The sequence below is a fragment of the Balaenoptera musculus genome, chromosome 12 (assembly GCF_009873245.2).
Source record: "Balaenoptera musculus isolate JJ_BM4_2016_0621 chromosome 12, mBalMus1.pri.v3, whole genome shotgun sequence".
Lineage (NCBI taxonomy): Eukaryota > Metazoa > Chordata > Mammalia > Artiodactyla > Balaenopteridae > Balaenoptera > Balaenoptera musculus.
Window position 1 is genome coordinate 25627027 of NC_045796.1, and position 24964 is coordinate 25651990.

The window sequence follows — 24964 nt, forward strand, 5'->3', positions numbered from 1 at the left end:
ACAAAGGGAATAAAGTTTTACCAAAGATGCTTAAGAGTCAACTTTTACTTGTGCATTCCTACACTTGTATTCACTCTGGATGTGTAACAACCTTCAAAATTAAGCTGCAACAGAAGTAGCAAGAGTTCTTACCTGTCATCCTGCCACTTATGTTCTTCTGCAACTCCTTGAAGAGAGGACTTAGTTGTTTCCTTACTGATTTCAAGGTGTCTTCCAGGAAGTCGGTGAGGCTGGACCATGTCTGCAGCTTTGATTCACTGAAGTAGGTGGAAGGGGGCGCCCTTTCCTACTGTCGTCCCAGCCAGTCACTAAGAACTGACATTATTTTCTCCTTTTAGTATTGCAGACTTAAGCTCAGATGAAAGAATTCTTCTTGTATATAGTATGAAAAAAAACTTAATTGCATTTATATCAGGCTTATTATCCTTTCTCATTAGAAGACTAAGATAAACACCCATAGTCTGCTTTCAAAGGTAAAATTAGAAATGCAAAAAGGATGCAATGAATAATTTCAAATGCCTATCTACTCTTTGATGGATAAGGCTGACATGTTATACTGTATTTGAAATCAAAAATTAAATAGCTGCTGGATTTTTGCATCAGAAAGCAGAATAGACATCCAAGTAAGGATATACAGTTGTATGTTTACATCCTAAAAATAAAAATACAGGAAAACCCCACTCTGCCTGGTTTCCCCATCGTGTCATCCAAAGTCATCCCCATTGTAGCCAAGCCTGTATCTTGTTTACATCATGTCAAGCTATTCTCTCTCTACAAATATCTCTACAAGACTGAACTGGGTGCTTAAGAAAGTTCCTCTCCTTGAAAATCAGTGACTGAATGATACAGGGCCAAGTGAAATTTTATTTTCTGTCCTAAATGGACAGTTTGATTCTTCTCCCCACATTTTTGCTGATAAAAGTGAAAATATTTGTAACATGTTCTTCTAGAAGGAGAAGAAGAAGAGTGGGAAAAGGAGGAAGAGGAGACAGAGGAGGAGAAAAAGAAGAAATCCTGTTTTATAAACAGCAGTGTCTGCACCCTGCTGTCTCTACAAGGCTGATTCCTCCCTGCACGGGGCCAAATATGCTCTCATTGCATGATGGTGCTATATAAACTAAAATTAACAAACACTTCTGCTACAAAACTATATTAGGTCAATGTGCTTTTTGTTGTATCTATATGGAAACTTTTCCCTTACAAGTCTCCGAATCATGCCAGCTTTCCTCAGTCTTGAAAGGCCCTTAGCGTTCAGGATTAGAGAAGCAATGCTTTATATAGTTTTACATCACTCTGAGTCCTCTTTGATAGAAGGGGAGGGATTTTTAAAGGGGTAAATGATTAACATTATTATAGCAAAGCAATCTGACTCTCTCTGTTGGTCAGCTTATGTTACATTTTGATCCAACAGTTGCAGCTTTAGTATCTAAATGAACTTTTGCTTTCACGTGTATTTCACCTTTGTTCTTCCTCTCTGATAATGAAACTTGAGCCAGCCCCTTCACCATCTCTTTATAGCTGCAATTCATTTTTCCAAATGAAAGCACATTGATAATGTTTTACTAAGAAAAATTGTTCTCTGTATTTAGTATTTCTCTAAATCAGCTACTATACATCTTTGTTTAGCTGTTAAAGCTGGTGTTTTCAACGGAGCTTTTGCAAGTGATGGTTTGAAGCAAATATTTGCAGTAATAATCCCCTTCTGAGCAATAATAATCCCCTTCTGAGTGATGAGAAATGACCTAGTTTGGGAAGTTGACAGCATTTCTTCAGAGAGGAATGAACCATCGCCAGAACCAGGATTATGAGCTGTGCTTTGTCCTTGGTGATCCTGGAGTTGGTGGGTGTCATTGGGCACGGTGGTAGTGCCCATATTCCCTTACTGTGTTGGTATGACCCGGTGGCAATCCCATTGGGGGCAGTCAATAACGTGCCAGTCAGTTGAGACAGCTGAGAAAGAACTTCTGTTCCTGCCTCTGCACAGCCAAAACTACTTTCATTAGTTTGCTCACAGGTTTTGCCATGAACAGTTAAATATTACTTAGAAGCGCTAATGAGCTGGCCAAGAAAGGCCACTTGTAGGTCTCGTCTTCAATTCAAATCCCTCATGGAATAGTCCATCAACACTTTGCAGTTCACCCCTAAGTGCTGAAGTTCAGACACTTTATTCAGGAGGACTGACAACAGGGTGGAGAAAGAGGCAAGAAGTTTGACCTGGTGCTTATCTTCAAATTTGGAATTCTCGGGCCAAAGACAGAGAAACGTCTACATGTATTTTCTAAAATAGTCTGATTCAAAGAAGTCTCATTGTAAGGGGATAGATTTAAAACTGTTAAACACATAATGGAATACAATGGTCAAATTTTAGCATTAATTTTACCCCTTCTTCGGTGACACAGCATATAGATTGAACTACTTCAAATGAAACTATAGGGTAATATATTTTAATTCTTTGTGGTCTAGGAGTAAATAATTACTCCAACTTGTTTCAGTTGCTTGCAACGAGATGGTAGTGGCTCAAAGGTCGGGGTGTCTCTCACTTATTGGTGTCTAATGTTTTCATTGACAAATAGATCAATGAAATTAAAGAGCATTCCTAAGTGTACCTACACATATATAGTCAATTGATTTCAACAAAGATGCAAATGAAATCCACTGGGAAAAGGATGGTCTTTACAAGGAATGGTGCTGAAATAATTTGATAGATAGCCACATGTGTTTAAAAAAAAAAAAAACTTCAATCCATACCTTGTGTTCTATTTAAAAAAAGAAAAAGCATAAATCAAATGGATCACAAACCCAAATTTCAAACTTAAGACTATAAAAAATTTAGGAGAAAACACAGAAGTGACCTTGGTTAGGTAGAGGTTTTAGATATGACATCAAAAGCATGATTTATAAAACTTAAAGACTGATAAATTTGACTTTATCAAAATTAAGAATTTCTTGTCTTCAAAAGAAACTGTTCAGAGAAGGAAAAGATAAGTCATAGACTGGGAGAAAATATTTGCAATCAACTTTTCCAGAATATACAAAGATCTCTCAGTAAAAAACAAAAAAACCTAATTTTTAAAATGAGCCAAAGATTTGAACAGACACTTCACCAAGGAAGACAAATGGCAAATAAGCATATGGAAAGATGCTCAGCATCATTAGTCATTAGAGAAAATGCAAATTAAAACCACAATGAGATACCACGACACACCCACTTGAATGGCTCAAATTAAGAAGACTGACCCTACCAAGTGTTGGGCAGCTGGAGTGGAAATAAAAAATGACACAACCACTTTGGAAAACAGTTTAGCTTTTCTTTTTTTTTTCCCTAAAGTTAAACATACACCTATCATATGACCCATTCATTCCACTCCTAGGTATTTTCCCAAGAGAAATGAAAGCATATGTTCACAGCAGCTTTACTTTGTAAAAGCCCCAAACTGGAAAGAACTCAAATCTCTATCAACAGGTGAATGGAACAAATTGTGGTATATCTATACAATATAATCATTCCCAGCAGTAAAAAGGAATGAACAATTCAATGAACAGCATGAAGTGGATGAATCTAAAATAATTATTTGGAGTGAAGGAAGCCTGACAAAAAAGCATGCATACTGTATGATTCCATTTATGGAAAATTCTATAAAGTGCAAACTAATATATTGTGAAATCAGTGGTTGCCTCGGGTTGGAGTGGAGAAGCAGAGTGAGAAATTGCAAAGTGGCAGGAGGAAACTCTGGCGGATGATGAATGTGTTCATTATCTTGATTGGTTTATGGTTTCACATAGTGTGTAGACAGACATATGTCAAAATTTATCAAATTAGGGACTTCCCTGGTGGCACAGTGGTTAAGAATCCACCTGCCAATGCAGGGGGACACAGGTTCAATCCCTGGGCCGGGAAGATCCCACATGCTGAGGAGCAACTAAGCCCATGTGCCACAACTACTGAGCCTGCACTCTAGAGCCCACGAGCCACAACTACTGAAGCAAGCGCGCCTAGAGCCCATGCTCTGCAACAAGAGAAGCCCGCGCACCGCAATGAAGAATAGCCCCTGCTCGCCGCAACTGGAGAAAGCCCGAGTGAAGCAACGAAGACCCAGCACAGCCCAAAATAAATAAATAAATAAATAAAAATTTAAAAATCACTTTAAAAAATTTATCAAATTACACACTTGAAATACTGTATATCAATTGTACCTTAATAAAGCTGTTTAAACAATTTAAGTAATGCCGAGAAAGATGAGTTTTAGGTGTCTGGCTTACGCAGTAACTGGTGAATGATGATATCTTAAGTGAGGAATCCTGGGGGAGGGGGAGGTTTGCGCTGGGAGGCAATCAAGAGTCTGCTGTAGGCGTGTGAACTTTGAGATGCCCATTAGCCATGCAAACTAAACACCCACGTGAAGATGTCGAGCAAAGGCTAGATATGAGTGCAGCTGAGAGATTTTAGAGCTGGAGACATAAGTTTGGGAGTCTTCAGCATCCAGATTGAATGTAGAGTCATAGGAATAAATGAGGCTCCCTAGGGGAAAGAAGCGAGCCCGAGATCAAGCCCGGGACACATTTAGGGGTCTCGAGGAGGAGAAGGAGGAGCCAGCCAAGGAGTCGGAGGGGAAGAGACCCCTGAGGTAGGAGGAAAACAAGGAGAGGGTAGTATTAGGGAAAGCACGGGAAGAAGGAGAGTTTCCAGAAGTATTCATCCTCCTCGAATGCCGCTGAGAGGTCAAGGCCAGGTGAGGATGGAGAAGGGACCGTTGGATTTGGGCACATGAGAGTCACTTATAGTTTTCCCAAGGTGATTTCAGTAGAAGGAGACCACTTGGAGGAGCGTGAAGGGTGAGTGAGAGGTGAGGAAGGTAGAGGCAGTCCGCTAGACCAGCGGTTCTCCAGGTGTGGCCCCCCGGTTAAGCAGCATCGGCATCACCTGGGAACTTGTTAGAAATGCAAATTCTCAGCCCCTGTGCCAGACCTACTGGATCCGAAACTCTAGGGTGGGACCCAGCACTGCGGATTGTAACAAGCCCTCTGTGAGTCAAATACACGTGAAAATTTTGAGAACCACTGGTATAGTCCACTCAAAAATTGGTGACACAAAGTTTATGGTCTCTCTCTCTTTGGGGGGGAGTGAGAGGGGAGGAGCTACTACAGGTGTTCCTGATCTGATAGGAATAATCCAATAAAGAAAGAGGATGGAGGCTGTGGGAGAGGATTTGAGCGTAGGAGTGACGTCTTGGGAAGGTGAAAGGCGATGTGTTACAGAGTCCAAGCGGAGTAGTTGATGTTTGCTTCGAGCAGGGGTGCTTCTTCCATCGTAACAGAAGGGAAGACAGAATGAAGGTAAGAGGTGGGGTAGGTGGTGGATTTTGTGGTGGGTGGTAAATTAAGGAGTTTCCTTAGGGAAGTAAAAGGTGAAATCAAGTGAGAGGGTTATTGAAAGACTGACTAAAGGAGAGAAGGGACAACATAGTCATTTTAAGAGTGGGAAAACGAATTTACCGAGGAAATGTGATAGGACTGCTTATCAGAGCTGCAATCCCATTTGATATTTATGCCATTAAAGTTAGATCAGTAAGAACAGTTGTATTACTCTTTCCAACAGTCTTCAGCTGCTTTAGTACAGGCAGGCATAGATTATGCAGATGGTTGTGTTTTAACCAGCATTGAGACTTAGCCAAATGAGCTGGGATTTGGCCAGGAGAAAAAGAAACAAAGAAGTTCAGATTCTTTGCAAGAGAGTAATGATAATGACGAACCATTAAATCCAAGTTTAATGAGGAAGGAACCGAGGTCGAAGGCATGGTGATAGAGAGTGAAAAAGTGGGAGTGTGTGCATTGGAGGTCCTCAGACGAAGAACTGATAGAGTGGGAATATTTGAGTATATGATTTGGAAGTGGTACTCGGAGAGACAGATGCTTGAGATCAAGATTTCAGAGGTGATACAGCTACCGGGGAGGACAAGCTCAAGAGTGATGCCTGAGGTGGTGGGAAAGAGATTTGTGACTGAGAAGCCTGGGCCTTCTGACTGAACCAGGGGCTCGATGGTTCACCCAGGTGGAAATTATATTTGACACGAAGTTCAGCGATGATTTTGGAGCCCAGAATGGCTGTGGGAAATCCATTGTTTGAGGACCATTAAGTTTCACTTGAGACCATTTTTGTGTCACCAGATCTATTATTCTTTTCCCCTTTCACCCTCATTCTCTCGGCCTTTGAATACTTTACTTTCCCTCATCCTTTCTTTTTTTCCAAAACAAATTTTAGAAAATTTGTTTTGCTCTCATTTTAAAAGTAATACTAGTTCACTACAGAAAATAGAGGCAAATAAAAGAGATAAAAGAAAAAGGAAAAAAAAAAAGAAAGGAAAACTCACTCATCCAACTATTGTTAGCATGTTGGTATACATCCTTCCAAACCCCTTTTATACAAACACACCACCACCCCCCTCCCCGACACATACACAGGATTTAAGCATTGGGATCACACCTTCCACATACTTCGTAACTTACTCTTTTCCAACTAATTTTAAAAGTAGGAAATTTGAAAAACACATCCAGATATAGATGGTGTTAATAGTTTGCTATATTTCCTCCTAGAGTTTTCTATGCCTATTTTCTACATAGTTGAGATTATATAATTGTAGTAACTGTAAAAAAAAATTTTTTTACAATAATTTATACTTTGTTTTCTTTTAAACTCCTTCCTATCCTTTTGCTTTTTCCTTTCCTTCGTGGAATCCTGCCAGGGTCATGCTTTGTATGTATTGAATAGTTCAGTGAAATCTGAGGATTAAGAACTTTAAAACTCACAGTTCCCTAAGGAATAGGTAGTAAGAAACAGTTTGAGAAACTTTAATTTCACACTCCCTCTCCTCTGCTTGATTAAAAAAACAAACAAAAAAACATAGCCCATGAGTCCATGAATACAGAGCTTTTATTTAACAGATATCTGTTAAATATGGCTGATGTTAGACAGCTAGGCACTGAAGATTATCAGCTACCACACATCTTTACAAGGCACTTCACCGTTTTTAATACTCAGAAGAAACAGAAATAAATTTCCTGGCTGGCTCTTGCCACTAGTGACTTTATTTCTTTAGGGACAGTTACTCTGACCACTAACCCTGATGCCCTTTCCCCCTAAATACCTGAGTATGTGAAGTATAAAGAGAAAAAGAAATAAAAAAATAAAAGTGACTGAATCATTTGAACGGATGGCATTTTATAAATCCACAAAATACCATCACGAAGTAGGTATGACCACTACCTCTCAAAACTGACCTGATGCTCCGAGTGGTACAAAGAGGTCCACGTGATCCCCTTCTTCTTCAGGGGCCACATAGCTTCCTAATGTCTCCCAGGAATCTCTCACTTCAGGCCTCAGTAAATTTTTAATACCAATTTTATAGCCTGAGGGGGGGAAAGATCAAAATGTCATATCTGCTCTAACACTGTTCACCACCATCTAGAAAACGAAACCAGAGCTGTAGGAACCAAAGCCCATTACTTTAGAACATTTATTAATAAATTAAAAACAGTGAATAATCTGTGATTTTTAAAGACTTGTTTTTCTTCAAAAGCTATAGGAGGAATATAAGCTTTCCCCTTCATTGGTTCCTTTTTAAATTATTTTGTTTCTTTTCTAAGAGGGGAAATTTAAGTGCATTTGTACCTCCACCACTCAGAGAGAAATACTAACAAATTATTTTCCTCTAGCTTTTTTCTTTGTACACACCCATGCACAGAGACATATATACTACTTTTAAAAATAATAAAATCGAGATCATACAATTTTGTAATGGACTTCTTAAAAAGATTTTGTTTTCCTCTTAATTATGAATTTTCAAATGATCAATATTGATAAATATTTCCCATTTAAATAAATATTAATACCACTGCTCTTTTAATTCAACAACCAAATAAACCTTTCATCGTGTTATAGTTAATTCATTAACAGCAGACAGGTTGGAAAGTCATAGAAGGCATTGATTTTTCCCAAAACTTCATGCCACTTTCTGGAGGTCACAGTTCAACTGAATAGAGAACCGCCACATGGTTACATTCTGGTTTTTACCTAAACCTCCATTACATTCATAGTCAAATAAGTAACTATGGCATAGTCTTATGTAAAGAAGACAAATAGGAGAATGGACTCATTTGATTCCAGTTTATTCACCCTAACTCTGTCACCAGTTATCCTCTGTGCCCAGCATTATGCATTTTTAAACATTAGAGAAACTATCTATGGCCCACATGGAGATCAAAACTCTGATCTTGCTTTCATGTGGATCCATTAAGCTAGCCAGTTGTAAATGATCAAAGTCAATTCCTAGATGCCCAAAAAGAAAAGTGATTTCATACCTTAAAAGCAACCATTTTGTTACAAATAAGAAATTTTTGCAAAAATTTTCTAGGTAAGCCATTGAATGTAGTCTATTAATGCCATCCCTTACATATGTGCTTATGTGTGTATTAATGCATGTATATATACACATATATACATACATATATATAAATACATGCTTCCTATGTCTTCTTTGTGCTTCCTTTTTCTTATATTGAAATTTAAAATATACAACTTCATTATAGAAAGCATATTTTCATCAAATGGCACCCTCATATAGATCACAAAGTAGGATTTCTGACATTTTTCTTTTGAGAGATGGTAGTTATATGATATTATTAAGTTCCTTGGTCATTCCAAAGAAAATTTAAAATAATTTGTGTCACTTTGCTCTTTTAAGGATTAAGTGCAAAAAATTCGATTCAGTAAAAATGTACTGGACACCTACTAAATGCAAGGCAGTTTGGGTCTTTAATACTTTTTAAAAAATAATTTTGATTTATGGTTATTTTTATTGCTTCTGATTTTTAAAACTGTTTGGGTCTGTACATTTCCACCTAGATCAGACTGCTTTCCTTTTAGAAGATGAATCATTTTCGTACACATGGTGACCAAAAGATTGCCATACGTCCTCTAGGGGAGATGAAAAAAGACCCGATTCAAAAAAGGACTGGCCTCCTAACACACTCTGTACCTCATATGCAGGAGTCCGAGATGATATTAATATGAAGTGTGGCTGGAGAGCATGGGAAGAGCTGCTGTCATTTTTATAAACTCCATGCCAATTTTTCTTTGATAATATAAAGGGTAGGAATGGCACCCAGAAACATTGCTTCTGTGGGAAAAAGGGAGAATAAGTGATGTTTTGATTTTCTCTTAATCTGACTTTGACAAGTGAGCACCAGTACGTCCTCTGGACATCAGTTATCCTGGACGTGGCAAGCGGCCTCAGTGCCTCAGTCTCTCCCTGCGGTTTTCAGGGACAGCGGCAAATGGGGCTGCTGGGCGAGTGGGTCCAAAGCTGCCCTCTGGGCCTCTCCTCCTGCATTCGTGGGACACCAGAAAGGGCTCTTGGAACTTACTTTTGTGGGGCACTTAAAACCAATGTAGTGACATACTTAAGGGCTCAAAATGACATTTGTAAAAGGAGCAGCCAAGAGATTTTAAATTTCCTTAATCACCTGGGCCTCACGATTTTCTGAGTAGTGTCCATTCTCTCCACAGTCACCCCTCCCCCATCACCATTCAGATAGGCTTACTCCCTACAAAAAAATTTCTGGAAAAATGTTACTTTTGCTCAATAACTTTATACAGAAAATATGCTGTGTCCACAATATAGCCTCTTTGCGGGGTTAAGAATATTTATAACGTAAATTTTGAATGTTATGTATCTCCCTCTTCAAGAAGCATGTTTAAGACCACTGTTCTTGAAGATTAAGGAACTATTTGTATTGCTGTTTCATAGGATAAGAGCCATATAATTATACAAGATCCCTGCATGTTAGCTGAATTATTCTAGAATGAATTCTTGGTGTCATAGGATGGTCCTCCACCTTCAGTAGATGGAGGTTTGCTTACCGCTTGGGCAAAGCTTCTAAAGATGCCAAAACAAGCTGTTTCTCCAAAGTTTCATGTAATCCCACTCGATCCCTCACAGTCTGGGAGAGACGTGGTTGGCATTTGGATTTGAACAATCTAGAGCAGCATGTTCCATTCACCCAAGGGGGTCGAACTTTGAGCAAATCCTCTGAAAAACAAACAGCAGCAGGCTCGGCTGTTTACTTCATGCTTCTCCCAGCCAAGTCTACACAGTTAAGGGCATAAAAATAAAGCTGTTCCAAGGCAGTATTCCAGATGGCAGTAATTATAGCCACTTTTTACACACTCTTTGGTTTTCTTATCCTCTCAGCTCTGTGGCTGCAAGTTACCAGTCACTTCAGGTCAAGAAACAAAGCTCAGAGAATAAGCAACTCTTTTCTTGTAGAAACCAGTTCATCAGTTTGTAGGCTTTACCTCATTTTTGGCCTTCTTGGCTTCAAGTAATTTCCCATTTGTTACAATCTCACAGACGGTGAGTCAGTGAAAAAAAAGATGGGAGAACTCTAATCAGGTTTGCGCATTACCTTTACACATGGCGTAAATCAGAAGGCTTAGCTCAGAGAGTGTCTCATCCCTACTCCCTTTCCACTAAAAAAAAAAAAGTCATTATTCCTGCTTCCATTTCCATTTTCATTTTTCCTCCTTTTTCACCAATCCTAATTCTTCCGAATTGTCCTGATCCTATTTATTTGCTTTTGCCTGTATTCGTACTTCTCTCTCCTTATTTTTGGTCTCACAGAGGCACTGACATTTGACCTTACATATTTTATCAGAAATCTTTTTGTTTTTCTTAATTAATAGTGAAGAAAAGAAGAGTTTGTCCTGAGATACTTTAGAGAATGCCACTTACAGGCTGTTTCAGAAAGACCTCGCTATCTTCCGTGGGAATTTGTATGTAAATCCATTGGTTTCTACAATACTTGGTTAAGATATAAAGTTGTAAAATGCCACTCACTCTTACGTAGTGCAATTTTCTCCCAAATTATTTTCCTTAGGCACTTTTCTCTTTGCCTCTCCTGTAGTTGCTCATCTTCTGTTTTGGGTTCATTCAGGGTCCCATAAAGAGCTGTGGCTTCCCTAGGGGTTAGCCAATCTAAGCTGGACACACAAGCAATGTAATGGTGCTTCCAAGCACCATACTCACTATCTGTTGGCATATAGGGCAGAAACCATCCAAACTTCATGCATTTGGGCATCCATAAGCAATCCTTCAGAAAAAGAAATGAGAAACAAAAGTTACAAGGACCATTTCCCAGTAATAATCTTTTCAGGTACACAGATCATTTTTTCTTATTACACTGAGATTTCTAGTGCAGTTGACTTGCTATCTAAACTTGACTCTGAGAAATAAGAAGCATACACCTTACTACACAGGAAAAATATTCTTTGATGAACATGTTTATTATATATGAATATATGTATTAGTCATCTTTGTACACTTATTCAATGCTCTCATAGCATTTGGTTACTTTAACCCCAGATTTTGAGAATTCTGCTTCTAACAATGGTATAGTAGTTTGTCTCAGACCAACCCTCCCACTGGGACCCATATGATATTGCCAATAGGCAACCAGTTTTGAGATATGAAAACTGCAAATTTCATGTAGTTTCACCTAATCAAATATATAGACAAAATACTATAAAACAATGACTTGAGCTACCAATTCAATAAGGACTTGTGCAACCAAGACCTCAGAGAGGAGGGAAACCCAGAGAGGTAATATCCTGATTTGGCCTCACTTTTCACTTCAAGGCACTTGACAGTTCCAAAGTAAAACTAAGGCTGAGAAGCAGAGAAGGAAGTTATGACTGAAAGACTTAGAAGCTGTTAAGAATTTTAGGCATTCTCACAGGGAAGAGAGGAAACAAATTTAAATTCAGGGCCCACTAAGGGGAACAGCCCTGGTAATGACACCAGGCTTTTAGTTGAGATCCTTTTCAGTAAGGATGACAAGGAATTAGACTGACACTAGCTTTGAAATATTCTCTGATTGAATTTAAGTGGGCTATTCCTAGTCTAACCAAATGCCAGAAGCAAAAGCAAGTTCTCTCTGGAGGAAGATAATATCATCCGGCAACTCAAGTTATTGCATCGATTTTTTATATTCAATATTTGGTACTCAACCAAAAATATCAGGCACACAAAAAGACAAGAATTGTTTGTTTCTTCTTTTGTTTTTTAATAAATAGAGGATCCAAAACTTGTAGTTATCAGACATGAACTTTAAGAAAGCCCTGTAATTACTATGCCTAAGAAATTAAATTGCTGGGTGGAAAATTTTGGCAAAGTAAGCAAATTGACACTCTAGAACTAAAAAATATAATACCAAATTTAGAACTCAATGGACCAGTTTAAGAGCGAATTAGAATCCAGCTAAAGAGATAATTAGGAAACTGAAAGCTAGGCCAGAAGAAAAATCCAGACTGAAACACTGAAGGCCAAAATGATGGAAAAGGCACATTAGAGAATATGAAACTTATGGGACATGGTGAATCAATCTAATATATTGAAACCCAGAAGAAAAAGAGAGAAAGTGGAGCAAAAGCAATATATGAAGAGATAGCATCTGAGAACTTTGCAAAACTGATAAAAGACTTTAAAACCCCCAATTAAAAAATCAATGCAAAATACAAAACAGGATAAATACACACACACACACACACACACACACACACACACACACACACACACACACACACACACACACCCCTCCAGGTACATCGTAATAAAACTGCAGAAAACAAAAGACAGAGAAAAGCATCTTACAAGCAGCTAGAGAAAACAGAAATATTACCTTTAAAGGACCAACAATAAAATCCCCTACTTCTCCAAAAAAATTATGAAAGCCAGAGAACAATGGAACATTTTCAAAGTTCTATAAAAAATTAACTGCCAACCTAGAGTTCAAATTCCCAGTGGAAGTATCCTTCAAATTTGAAGGTGAAATAAAGACATTTTCAGACAAAAACTAAGAGACTCTGTCAGCAGCAACCTGCACTAAAAGAAATATTAAAGAGAATTCAGAAGAAAATTGATCCCACAAGGAAAACCAGAGATGCAGGAAGGTATAAAGAACAACAGAAAAAGTGGTTACTTCCATGGTGGTGCAGTGGTTAAGAATCCGCCTGCCAATGCAGGGAACACGGGTTTGATCCCTGGTCTGGGAAGATCCCACATGCCATGGAGCACCTAAGCCCATGCACCACAACTACTGAGCCTGTACTCTACAGCCTGCGAGCCACAACTCCTGAGCCTGCATGCCACAACTACTGAAGCCCATGTGCCTGGAGCCTGTGCTCCATAACAAGAGAAGCCACCACAATGAGAAGCCCGTGCACCACAATGAAGAGTAGCCCCTAATCGCCGCAACTAGAGAGAAAGCCCATGTGCAGCAACGAAGACCCAATGCAGCCAAAAAATAAATAAGTAAATAAATAATAAAATTACTTTAAAAAAATAAAGTATATATTCTGACCACAATGAACTTTGAAAAAAAAAATTTTTTTAAGTGGTTACTCATAAATAAATATTAACTATATAAAACAATAATAGTAAAGCCTTGTGAGGTTAATATATATATTTTTTTAATGTGTGTTTGTGTATTTTATATATGTGTATATGAGTAAAACTAAAATATTTGAAAACAAAAGCATACAAACTGAGCAGGGAAGCAAACGGAGTTTAAGAGTTCTATGCTCCTTGCATTACCTCAGAGGTGGTAAAATAACCCTGGATAAGTAGTGTAATCTCTATGGTAGCCATAAGAGAACTGCTAAAGAATTTACAATTAATCTAAAAAATATTTAAGCTAATCCTAAAAGAGACAAGGAGAAAAACAAAGTATAAAATAATAAATAAAAATAGTAAAATGTTGGACTTAAGCCCAAATATATCAGTATTTACATAAATGTGAACAGACTAAATTACCCCAGCTAAAGTCAAAGATTGTCAAATGTTAAAAGAAAACCACCACCACCATATTCTGTTTACAAGCCATGTTCCTTAAATATAAGGACACAGAAAGGTTGAAAGTAAAAAGAGAGGAAACAATATACCATGGGAACACTAAGCTTGGATTCATAAATGCTATAAATCCAGGGCCCACAGTTGCCTTTTGCATGTGGCCCCTCCATGGAGAGCCAAGTATTCTCCAAGATCAGAATCTCAACATAAGCCCATTCTGGAAAGTTTGTATAAGTTAAAGGAGTAAATTATTGACTTGTATTTAAAGTATGTCTACCTTTACATTTCATTAAGTCTTTTAAAAGAAAAAGAGGAGACAAACAGGCCAAATGCAGAAATAATGGCAGAGGATGTAGATCTAGATTTATATTCTTCAACAGATGTTAGCCAAAGAGGGAGCAGTTAAAGTTGTGGTTGTATAGCAATTTTTGAGGTGGGTTATCATGAATAAAACAATATCATGTAAAAAACCAAAGTTTAAGTAATTTTTCACAAAAAAATGGACTTCTTAACCCAGATAATTAGTTTCTAAATAACTAAATTGAGTATTTAAAGATTATTAAAATTACATGAATTATTAGAAGAGTGTATATCCCCCTGACTTATAAAATAAATTAGTGTATTTAATTCATCCCCATTTTTTTCTCTTAAGGGTAAGTTAATTATGGTTCAGATACCCTCAGTTATTATCTTCAGGAAAGGGAGCTACCCCAATCACCTCATTACAGATGACAGTTGCATTTGGGCCCTATTACTAGGATATGACAAGTGGTAAACCTGTTCAGTTAAAAATTTCCAGGGCCAGCTGACTTGTGCAGCTGCGCACAAATCTTTTGGATTCAGAAAGGAAAAGATATATAGAGAAATGAAGTGTGGTAGAGAAATCCACTCTGGCCACTTGCATCCTTTCTGAAAACCAGTCTTGGACAACCCTAAAAAGAAAAATGCAGAAATTTAGTTCAGATCACTAATATCTAAAATTGATTAAAATCCAGTATAAATATTGGTCACTGTTCTTTCTCTAGTGTTCTACCTATTAAAAAAATTAAGTCCTAAATAACATAAGGCTAGATTTTTAAGTATCCACTTTCAATGATCCATTCTAAAGAGGAAGATGAATTACAAAAATATCTAAAATCCACAGGGGAAAGAAGTCTGAAATAAACATAGTTGTTTAAGATATAAATCTGGGGGCTTCCCTGGTGGCGCAGTGGTTGAGAATCTGCCTGTTAATGCAGGGGACACGGGTTCGAGCCCTGGTCTGGGAAGATCCCACATGCCACGGAGCAGCTGGGCCCGTGAGCCACAACTACTGAGCCTGCGCGTCTGGAGCCTGTGCCCCGCAACGGGAGGGGCCGCGATAGTGAAAGGCCCGCGCACCGCGATGAAGAGTGGCCCCCGCTTGCCGCAACTAGAGAAAGCCCTCGCACGAACCGAAGACCCAACACAGCCAAAAATAAATAATAAATAAATAAATAAAGTAGCTATAAAAAAAAAAAAAAAAAAAAAAAAGATATAAATCTGGGTTTTTTCCTTTACCCAAATTCAATAAATCAGCAAGTCCTGTCGGCTCTATACATATATATCCCCCAAATATGTCCCCCATCCCAGCCACCTCTCTCCACCTCCCAGCCTTCACTCTAGTCATGGCACCTCCACCTCTCTCCTGGGCGGTTGCAGCTGCCTCTTGATTGCCTCCCTGCTTCCACTCCAGTCTTTCTAGAGCCCATTCTCCACACAGCAGCCCAAGTGGTTTTTAAAAATGTAAATTAGATAATGTCACTCATGCAAGTAAAACCCTACAGTGACTTCCCTATGCAATTAGAATAAAAACCTATAGCTCCATCACACCTAGTAGTGAAATAGTAAATGCCTTCCTCCTAACAAAGCAAGATTGACTACACTCACTACTTTAACATGGAATAGAAGTTCTAGCCAGTTCAATAAGGATAGAAAAAAATAATGAAAGGTATACGTATTGGAAAGGGAGCAGTAAACCGTCTCAATTCATGTATCATGTACGTGGAATCTATAAAACAACTATTTAAATTGTTGAACTTAATAAAAAATTGTTGCTAATTTTCTTTTTTTTTTTTTCAGATGTTTATAGAATCTATAGCAACATCCCCTTTTTCATTCCTGATATTACTAATTCACATTTTCTCTCTTTTATCCTTGGTTACTCTTCCTAGGAGTTCATTCATTTTACTACTACTTGTAACAAACCAGCTTTTGTTTTCATAGATTTTCTCTATTGTTTGTTCATTTTCTATTTTATTGATTTCCACTCTTATCTTCATCATTTCTTTCTTTCTATGTACTTTGGGTGTAATTTGCTATATTTTTCCCCTAGTTTTTTTTTTTAATTTAATTATTTTTGACTGTGTTGGGTCTTTGTTACTGCGCGCAGGCTTTCTCTAGTTGCGGTTCGCGGGCTTGTGGTGGCTTCTTTTGTTGCGGAGCATGGGCCCTAGAGCACGCGGGCTTCAGTAGTTGCAGTGTGTGGGCTCAGTAGTTGCAGTGCACGGGCTTAGTTGCTCCATGGCACGTGGGATCTTCCCAGACCAGGGATCGAACCCGTGTCCCCTGCACTGGCAAGTGGATTCTTAACCACTGTGCCACCAGGGAAGTCCCTCCCCTAGTTTCTTAAGGGGGATGTTGAGATCATTAATTTTAAATGCTTTTTCTCATTAACATAAGCATTTACATTATATTATTTTCCCTCTAAGCTGTGCTGCAGACCACATGCTTAGCCATGTTGTATATTCATTGTCTTTCAACTTGAAATATTTTCTGATTTCCCTTATGATTTCTTCTTTGACCATAGGTTATTTACAAGTGCTGTTAATTTCTAAATAGGGATTTTCTAGATGTTTTATTTTTATTAATCCCAAAATTTATTGCATTGTTGTTAAAGAATATACTTAATAAGAGTTCAACCATTTTGAAATGTATTGAGTCTTAATTTGTGGACCAGGAAATGATGCATAAAGGTATAAATGTTACTTTGCTCATAAAAAGAACATATATTTGGAAATTGTGTCTAGTTTCTATAAATGTTAGTTCAAGGTGGATAAGAAGATTGCTCAGTTCTTCTATATTCATACTGATTTTTTTCTTTAGTTCTATTCTGTCAGTTTTTGTTTCATGTAATGTGAAACTGTTATTTGGTACATAAACATTTATAATTGTTATGACTTCTTGATGAATTGTTACTTTTCTCATTATAAAATGTCCATCTCTATCTATCTCTCTGGTAATATTCCTTGTCTTGAAGTCCATTTTGTCTGATATTAATATTGCCATCCTACTTTTATATGCTTACTATTTGCATGGTGTATCTTTTCCTATCCTTATACTTTACAAATCAGTGCCTTTATATTTAAAGTGTATCCCTTGTAGTCAGTATACAATGAGGTTTTTTTAGCTCATTTGACAACCATTGCCTTTATTCGAGGGTTTAGTCTGCTTATATTTAATATAATTACTGTTATAGTTGAACCCAAGTCTCAGTTTTGTTATTTGTTGTTTGGTTGTCCCATCTGTCTTATGAGCCTTTATTCCTCCTCTCCTGCCTTGGTCTGAGTTAATACATATTTTTGTATTCCATTTTAATTCCTTTATTAGCTTTTTAGGATATCTTTGCATTAGTTTTATAAGTTGTTGCTAGGAAGTATGATATGCATCTTTAATTTCTTGTAGTCTACTTAGAGGTAATATTCATATAAAATTAAAGACCAGTGCAACAATATAATTCTCACCATCCTTTGTGCTTTTGTTGTTATCTCTACTGCATCTACTTATGTTATAAACCCCACAATACATTGCTTTTGCTTTAAATAGTCATATGTCTCTAAAATAACTTCAAAATTTTATGTCTTCTCACACATTTGTCATTTCCTGTGCTCTTCATTCCTGTTTATAAATCCATGTTTCCATCTGGTATCAATTTCCTTAGCCTGAAGAGCTTCCTTTAGCATTTCTTTGCTGCAGGTCTTCTGACAACAAATCTTGTCAGTTTCCTTTTATTTGAAAATGTCTTTATCTCACATTAATATTTGTAATACTATTATGACCCCATTAATTAATTCAAATAATTATCATCCTGTAGCCGATCTGGTTTCTGCTACATCCTATTTTTCTTCTTCCTCCCTCATGCCCATATTATTCTAAAGCAAATCCAAGACATCATATAATTTCTTTTTTTTTAAATTATACTTTTTAAAAAATTATTTATTTTTGGCTGCGTTGGGTCTTCATTGCGTCTTCGTTGCTGTGCGCGGGCTTTCTCTAGTTGCGGCGATCAGGGGCTACTCTTCGTGGCGGTGCGCGGGCTTCTCATTGTGGTGGATTCTCTTGTTGTGGAGCACGGGCTCTAGGCGCACAGGCTTCAGTAGTTGTGGTGCACGGGCTTAGTTGCTCTGCGGCATGTGGGATCTTCCAAGACCAGGGATGGAACCTCTGTCCCCTGCACTGGCAGGTGGATTCTTAACCACAGTGCCACCAGGGAAGTCCCAAGACATCATATAATTTCATCCATAAATATTTCAGTGTGTATCGCTAAATAATAAGTTGTTTTTTGGTTTTGGGGTTTTTTTTTTTTTTGGCCGCACCACACGGCTTATGGGATCTTAGTTCCCCGACCAGGGATAGAACCCAGGCCCTTGGCAGTTAGAGCATGTAGCCCTAACCACTGCACCACCAGGGAATTCCCTATCACTAAATAATAATAAAACAAATTTTTTTAAACATATACTGCATATAATACTATCATCATACTTTAACATTCAACAATTTCTTAATATGACATTCATAAAGAAAACTTTTTAAATATGACATCCATCAAGAAAGACTTGTAAGTGAGGCTCCAGAAGAAGTAAACTTCTTACAAGCATGCCACCTAAGCACAGATAGATCTTGAATGAATACAAAATCCAAGCCCCTACTCAAGTGGTCATCTTGGAAGCTATATAGATCTTAGGCCAAAGAAACATTTCATGGCCCATGAAGGATGTACTTCTGGCCCTGCAGCTAACAGCTACACACACAAAAAGGACACATAATACCTGATTGTCCTCTGTATATATTAGCAATAAACATCTGCTACAGCCCCAAGCCACCAGATAGCAATCCAGGTATGAGGAAATCGAGCTCGTCCCTGAAACTCCTGATTTCCTCCGAACTCAGCAGAATTACAGATATTTGTGGCCAGTCTCACAGCTGATTGGAAACTTTGGTATAAAAACCTACCAGAACTCATTTACCTAAGGCCACTGGGAAAACAAGACTTTTTCTCACTGCTAAGTGGCTACTGCTGCCCAACTACTGGGTCCTAATGGACTCAGATTAACTCACTGAAAGAAAAGTGCTAACTCTGGCTTCCCTGGTGGCGCAGTGGTTGAGAATCTGCCTGCCAGTGCAGCGGACACGGGTTCGAGCCCTGGCCTGGGAAGATCCCACATGCCGCGGAGCAACTAGGCCCGTGAGCCACAACTGAGCCTGCGCGTCTGGAGCCTGTGCTCCGCAACAAGAGAGGCCGCGATAGTGAGAGGCCCGCGCACCGCGATGAAGAGTGGCCCCCACTTGCCGCAACTAGAGAAAGCCCTCGCACAGAAACGAAGACCCAACACAGCCAAAAATAAATAAATAAATAAATAAATAAATAAATAAATAGAAGTGCTAACTCTGAACAGACTTCATCCTGCAGTGGATCTTCTCTGACCTAAATTCCCATAGAGTGGGTCAAGCCTCAGACAGTTTCAATGTGAAATGAAAATGACACCTCCAATTAGGTACAAAAAAGACCTTAATTACCCTCACCAACAGATTGTTGAATATCCATTAGACCCAGAGACAGTCTTGACCATGAATTAACAAACTGTTGGCTTAACTGGAGCCTCACTTACAAGTCTTGGGAAAGGAAATGTTCTACCTTGCAACACAACACCAATTCATACATGTAGAAGGAATTAAGAAATGAGAAGATCACCACTTGGTAGCTATTACAGTAATAAGTGCTTCAGGTAAGAATCATCAATGTATGCTAAAACTGGTAAGTAAAAGTTTGACGAGGAAAAAAATACTTGCATAGATTCAAATACTTTTTAATTAATTTAAAACTAATCACTCAAATACTTTTTAGTTACTAATTAATAAATACAAAATACTTAATAATTAACCACCTTAACCAAGTGGTAAAGTTAAGATCATAAACAGTAGGACAAATTGACATGCTATTCCCCCAATATGATCCACTGAGAAGAACATAGCATTAAGTCTGTGTTATTCCTGCCAAGAATGTATGACCTCAGTGTAATCTTGAGGAAATATCAGCCAACCACAAACTGAAGGTCATTCAACAAAGTAGCAGATCTATGCTCTTCAAAAGTGTCAAGTAAGAAAAGATGAGGAAAAACTGAGCAATTGCTCCACATCGAAGGTGGATGTAGAGACATGAAAACTAAATACAACAGATGACCTTAGATTGGATTTTGGACTGAGAAGGAAAGGACGATTATAAAGGACATTGTTGGAACAATCAGGAATATTGAATGGAGTCTGTGCATTGGACAGTAGTGCTGAATCAATGCTGATTTCCCAATATTGCAGGATGTACTGTGATTTTTCAGCAGAGTGTGCTTGTTTTTTAGGAATCATACTGAAATGCTTAGGGTTAGTGGGGCATTATGTTTACAACTCACTCTCAAATGTTTGAAATAATAAGGTAAAAATGGTAAAATGTTAACAATCGAGGAATCCAGATGAAAAGTTTAGAGGAATTGTTTACACTATTTTTGCAACTTTTCTGTAAGTTAAACATTATTGTAAAAAGTGGGGTTTTTTGTTGTTTTCTTGGTTTTTTTTAAAATTTATTTTATTTATTTATGGCTGTGTTGGGTCTTCGTTTCTGTGCGAGGGTTTTCTCTAGTTGTGGCAAGCGGGGGCCACTCTTCATCGCGGTGCGCGGGCCTCTCACTATCGCGGCCTCTCTTCTTGCGGAGCACAGGCTCCAGACGCGCAGGCTCAGTAATTGTGGCTCACGGGCCCAGTTGCTCCGTGGCATGTGGGATCTTCCCAGGCCAGGGCTCGAACCCGTGTCCCCTGCATTGGCAGGCAGATTCTCAACCACTGTGCCACCAGGGAAGCCCCTCTTGTTTGTTTTTAAGAAGCAGCTACCTGCTTCAGTCCCAAGGTTTAATGATTGCCTGTTATTTTTGTGTGTTTCTACTCCCCTGACTTTAAGTCACTGCTTTTTCTTGGTCCTTGTCCATGCAGCTTTGTCATAACTGGAGACAAAACAGAGCGGCTTACAATGAGCCTGTTGGCAGGGCAGTCTGGAGAGAGGGTGGGAGTCGGGGTGTAAGCAGGAGGGCAAAGGAGGGAGTTGTGTGTGTGCTGGCAGCACAGGGTACTCACAGGCAGCGGTGTCCCTGAGGGGTCTTCTCAGTACTGATAGAGATTAACGTTCAAACTGAATGAGACTTGTGACCACACCAAGGACAGTTAATCCCAGTGGATTCGTGACCTTAACTCCTCACTGTCTGAGGTAGGCTTCATGGTCATTCCACTGGCCCTTGAGAGACAATTTGCTCTCATTTGGAACTCTAAGACAGATCAATAAAATAAGATGCAAAACAGAAACGTTTTCAGCCTCCTTTTCAGAGACGGGTCTCAGTATCTTCAGAGTATTTGTCCCCATCCTCACAGCATCTACCGTTCCATCCCAGCCAAGCAAAAGAGAATTGAGCCTGAATTGCTTTTTAAAGCAAACCTTAATCATGCATGTTTTATATTTGTTCCTAGTCTGCGCTGCTGCAAGGACACATTCGAGTATAATGAATTTTAAGCAAGAAGGAAAGAAAATGCTTCAGTCACATTAAAAAAAAAAAAATCAGTACATGAGGAGCAGAGAACTAGGGTGGTTTGCGGTAATGACATTGTGGCTCATTGCATTTTAGTTAATGTTGCAAAGTAAGAATTCCGTGAAGAGAAATACCAGCATGTGAGGAGACAATGAAGAAAATGTGCTTTGCTCGTTTGTTGTGACAAAGATAGCTTCACTGGAATAATTCACGATAGCGCCTCGCAGCGTGCTGCTACACACACAATGTGTGCCTTGCAAAACGAATAAGCTTAGCGATATGGGACTTGAATCTGAGTCTCTGCTCTGAAGTTTCTGATAAGAAGGAGAAGGACGCTGCCCGAATTGTGATGAAATGGCTGAGGAGCAGGTCGGGGAGGCGGCCTGGAGAGGGCCGAGTGGGCAGAGGTCCCTGCACTCTAGTGGCCCAGGCGGCACCTCCTCGTCTTGTCTGGTGGCTTGACACACACTCCATGGCGTGGTAAGGGTCTGTGGTGGGTGGATTTCCACGTGGAGGCCAGTGTCACACAGCATAACGACCGGGTCTGGGGTGCACAGAAAATGCAGAACCGTGCGCTGAGCTCTCCAGTGAGTGAGAGAGCAAAGCTGGGTGTGGGTACAGCAATAAGGAGGGTGACTGAAGGTTTTTTTTTTTTTTTAAGATTTAAAAATAATTTGTAGGGGCTTCCCTGGTGGCACAGTGGTTAAGAATCCGCCTGCCAGTGCAGGGGACACGGGTTCGAGCCCTGGTCTGGGAAGATCCCACAACATTCTGCAGAACAACTAAGCCCATGTGCCACAACTACTGAGCCTGCGCTCTAGAGCCTGCAAGCCACAACTACTGAAGCCTGTGCACCTAGAGCCCATATTCCATGACAAGAGGAGCCACCGCAGTGAGAAGCCCACGCACCTCAATGAAGAGTAGCCCCCGCTCGCCACAACTAGAGAAAGCCTGCATGCAGCAACAAAGACCCAATGCAGCCAAAAATAAATTAGATTAATTTAAAAATAATAATAATAATTTGTATATTCTGATTCATAAATAGCTAAATGGGTACATAAAAGCATAAGAAATTAGGTTACACTTAGTTGGTACAATTATGGGTGATTGCTAGTTTCCTCTTTTTGCTTATTTAAACTTTCCAATGTGTCTCCAAAGGCCTGATTTTACTACTGAATAGACAAAAAATGCCCAAGGCTTTCATGCAAGTCATCCCCTCCAGGTGGAACACTCGTCCTCCAAGTCTTGGCTTGTCTATTTCCTACGCATCCTTCAGAATCCAGCCTAAATGTCAAATCCTCAGGGAAGGCTTCCCTGATCCCCTGGACTAGGTGAGGTCCTAGTTACTTTTCCTTTGTCACTTAGCATCACTGTAGCTGTTTCTTTGATATCTGTTGGGTTGGTCATGCCTGCCCTTGGGTGGTGGAAAATAAAGGATAATGCATGCACATGGATGTGACATCACTATATGAGTGCAGGATGACTTCCCTTGTGTGATTCTTATTATTATATGACTTGTGGCCAGTGAAGCAGTACGGTCCTGAGGAAGGAGTAAGAAACTTTCTCTGGAACCAGCATGGTAGATCCAAGTCACATGGCTAGTAAAAAGCTATTTTTGCAACAATGTAGATAACAATATAAGGTGATGTTAGTGGGTTGTTGGGGTGGTATTTCTGGGGTACTGCCAGAATCCTCTCACCTTCCCAACAGGCTGACCGTCCCTGCTCCCCAAACACTTCCCCGTGGGAAGCTACTCTCGCCCACTGAGCCCTGCCTACTTCATGCCATCTCATATTCTTTGCCGAAACCTGTATCCGTTACACTTGGTGTGCACTAAAGTGTAACCTAAGCACTATTTTTGTGTTTCCTTTCTTGCTGACCCTCAAATTTAGTCCTTTTTTGGACTCATTCACCATTTAAAGTCTTTCTCTTCCACTGAACTGGAAGCCCCATAAACAAAAGGTATGGCAGCCGTCTTGTTTGCTGCTCTGTCCCCAGCATCTGGTATGGTGCTTGTAACTTAGCAGGGGGTAAATAGATATGTGTAAATTAGACTAAAGAATGAAAAAAAAAGTTGAAAAACAGGAAGAGAAAATCACTGCTTGTATTAATTTCCTGTTCATTATAACAAATTACCACCAACTTAGTGGCTTAAAGCAGTACAAATGTAGTCTCTCAGAGTTTTGGAGATCACAAGTCTGAAATCAGTTTCATTGGGCTACAGTCAGGGTGTTGGCAGGGCTGGTTTTCTTCTGCAAGCTCTAAGGGGAGAACTTGTTTCCTTGTCGTTTTCAGGGCCTAGTAGCTGTCTCTATTCCTCGGCTCAGGTCCCCTTTATCTTCAAAGCCAGCAGCACAGGATCTTCAAGTCTCTCCATCTCTCCCATCATCACATCATCTTCTCTTCTGACTCTGATGTCTCTTGCATCCCTTATAAGGACCATTGTGATTATGTTGAGCTCCAGTGATGCAGGATAATCTCCCCAACACAAATTCTTAATCACATCTGCAAACTCCCTTTGCTGTACAAGATAACACTCATAGGTTCCAGGGATTAGGGCCTGGACATATTTGGAGACAATTATCCAGTCTACCACAGTGCTCTAACTTCTGAGACATGCAAAACACCCCCAATTATTTCCAGTGGTGCTATGATGTACTGTCAGATATCCAGTGAGGTGCATGAACATCTCTCTTGTTCCATTTTAGGCCAAGTTTTAGTCTACTAAAATATGAACTTCAGAGGGTAGGGGTATTTTACACTCTGTTTAGTGTTGAATCCCATGCACCCAGAACTATGCTTGATATACAGTAGACCCTCGGTAAATATTTGTTGAATGCTGCATGAATAGACTTTAGCTTTTGTCATCCATCATTTACTTCCTCTTCTTTAGATAAAATAACCTCAGTTCCTATTTGATTGTCCATGTGGTTCTACAGGAGCTGACTTCATCCCTGACTCCAAAAAGCACATGGTCAAAGCTAATTAAATTCATGTGGGTCAATCCCGTGGCCACAGCCACTGGCAGGAGTGGGCATGGACCCAAACTAGTCCAGAGGGAAACCAAACAAAGAATTCTTTTCTTCTGGACACAAATGAGGAACCATAATAATGAAGCCATGACTGCTGAAGGCAGAGCAGAGGGGCAGAAAGAAACAAGTCATTTAATTGCTGAATCTCTGGATCGAGCTTCAGCTGCAG

General features: G+C 39.3%; 1 protein-coding gene across 1 annotated transcript in view; it reads right to left on the minus strand.

Annotated features, from left to right (window-relative positions):
* Positions 1-24964, minus strand: part of ECT2L (epithelial cell transforming 2 like) — a 76284-nt gene that overhangs the window by 27003 nt on the left and 24317 nt on the right. Inside the window, 9 exon segments of the mRNA XM_036870938.1 lie at positions 133-315; positions 1884-1976; positions 7276-7459; positions 9033-9137; positions 9140-9173; positions 9917-10085; positions 10893-11145; positions 14679-14781; positions 14783-14833. Coding sequence (XP_036726833.1) covers positions 133-315; positions 1884-1976; positions 7276-7459; positions 9033-9137; positions 9140-9173; positions 9917-10085; positions 10893-11145; positions 14679-14781; positions 14783-14833 — 1175 coding nt within the window.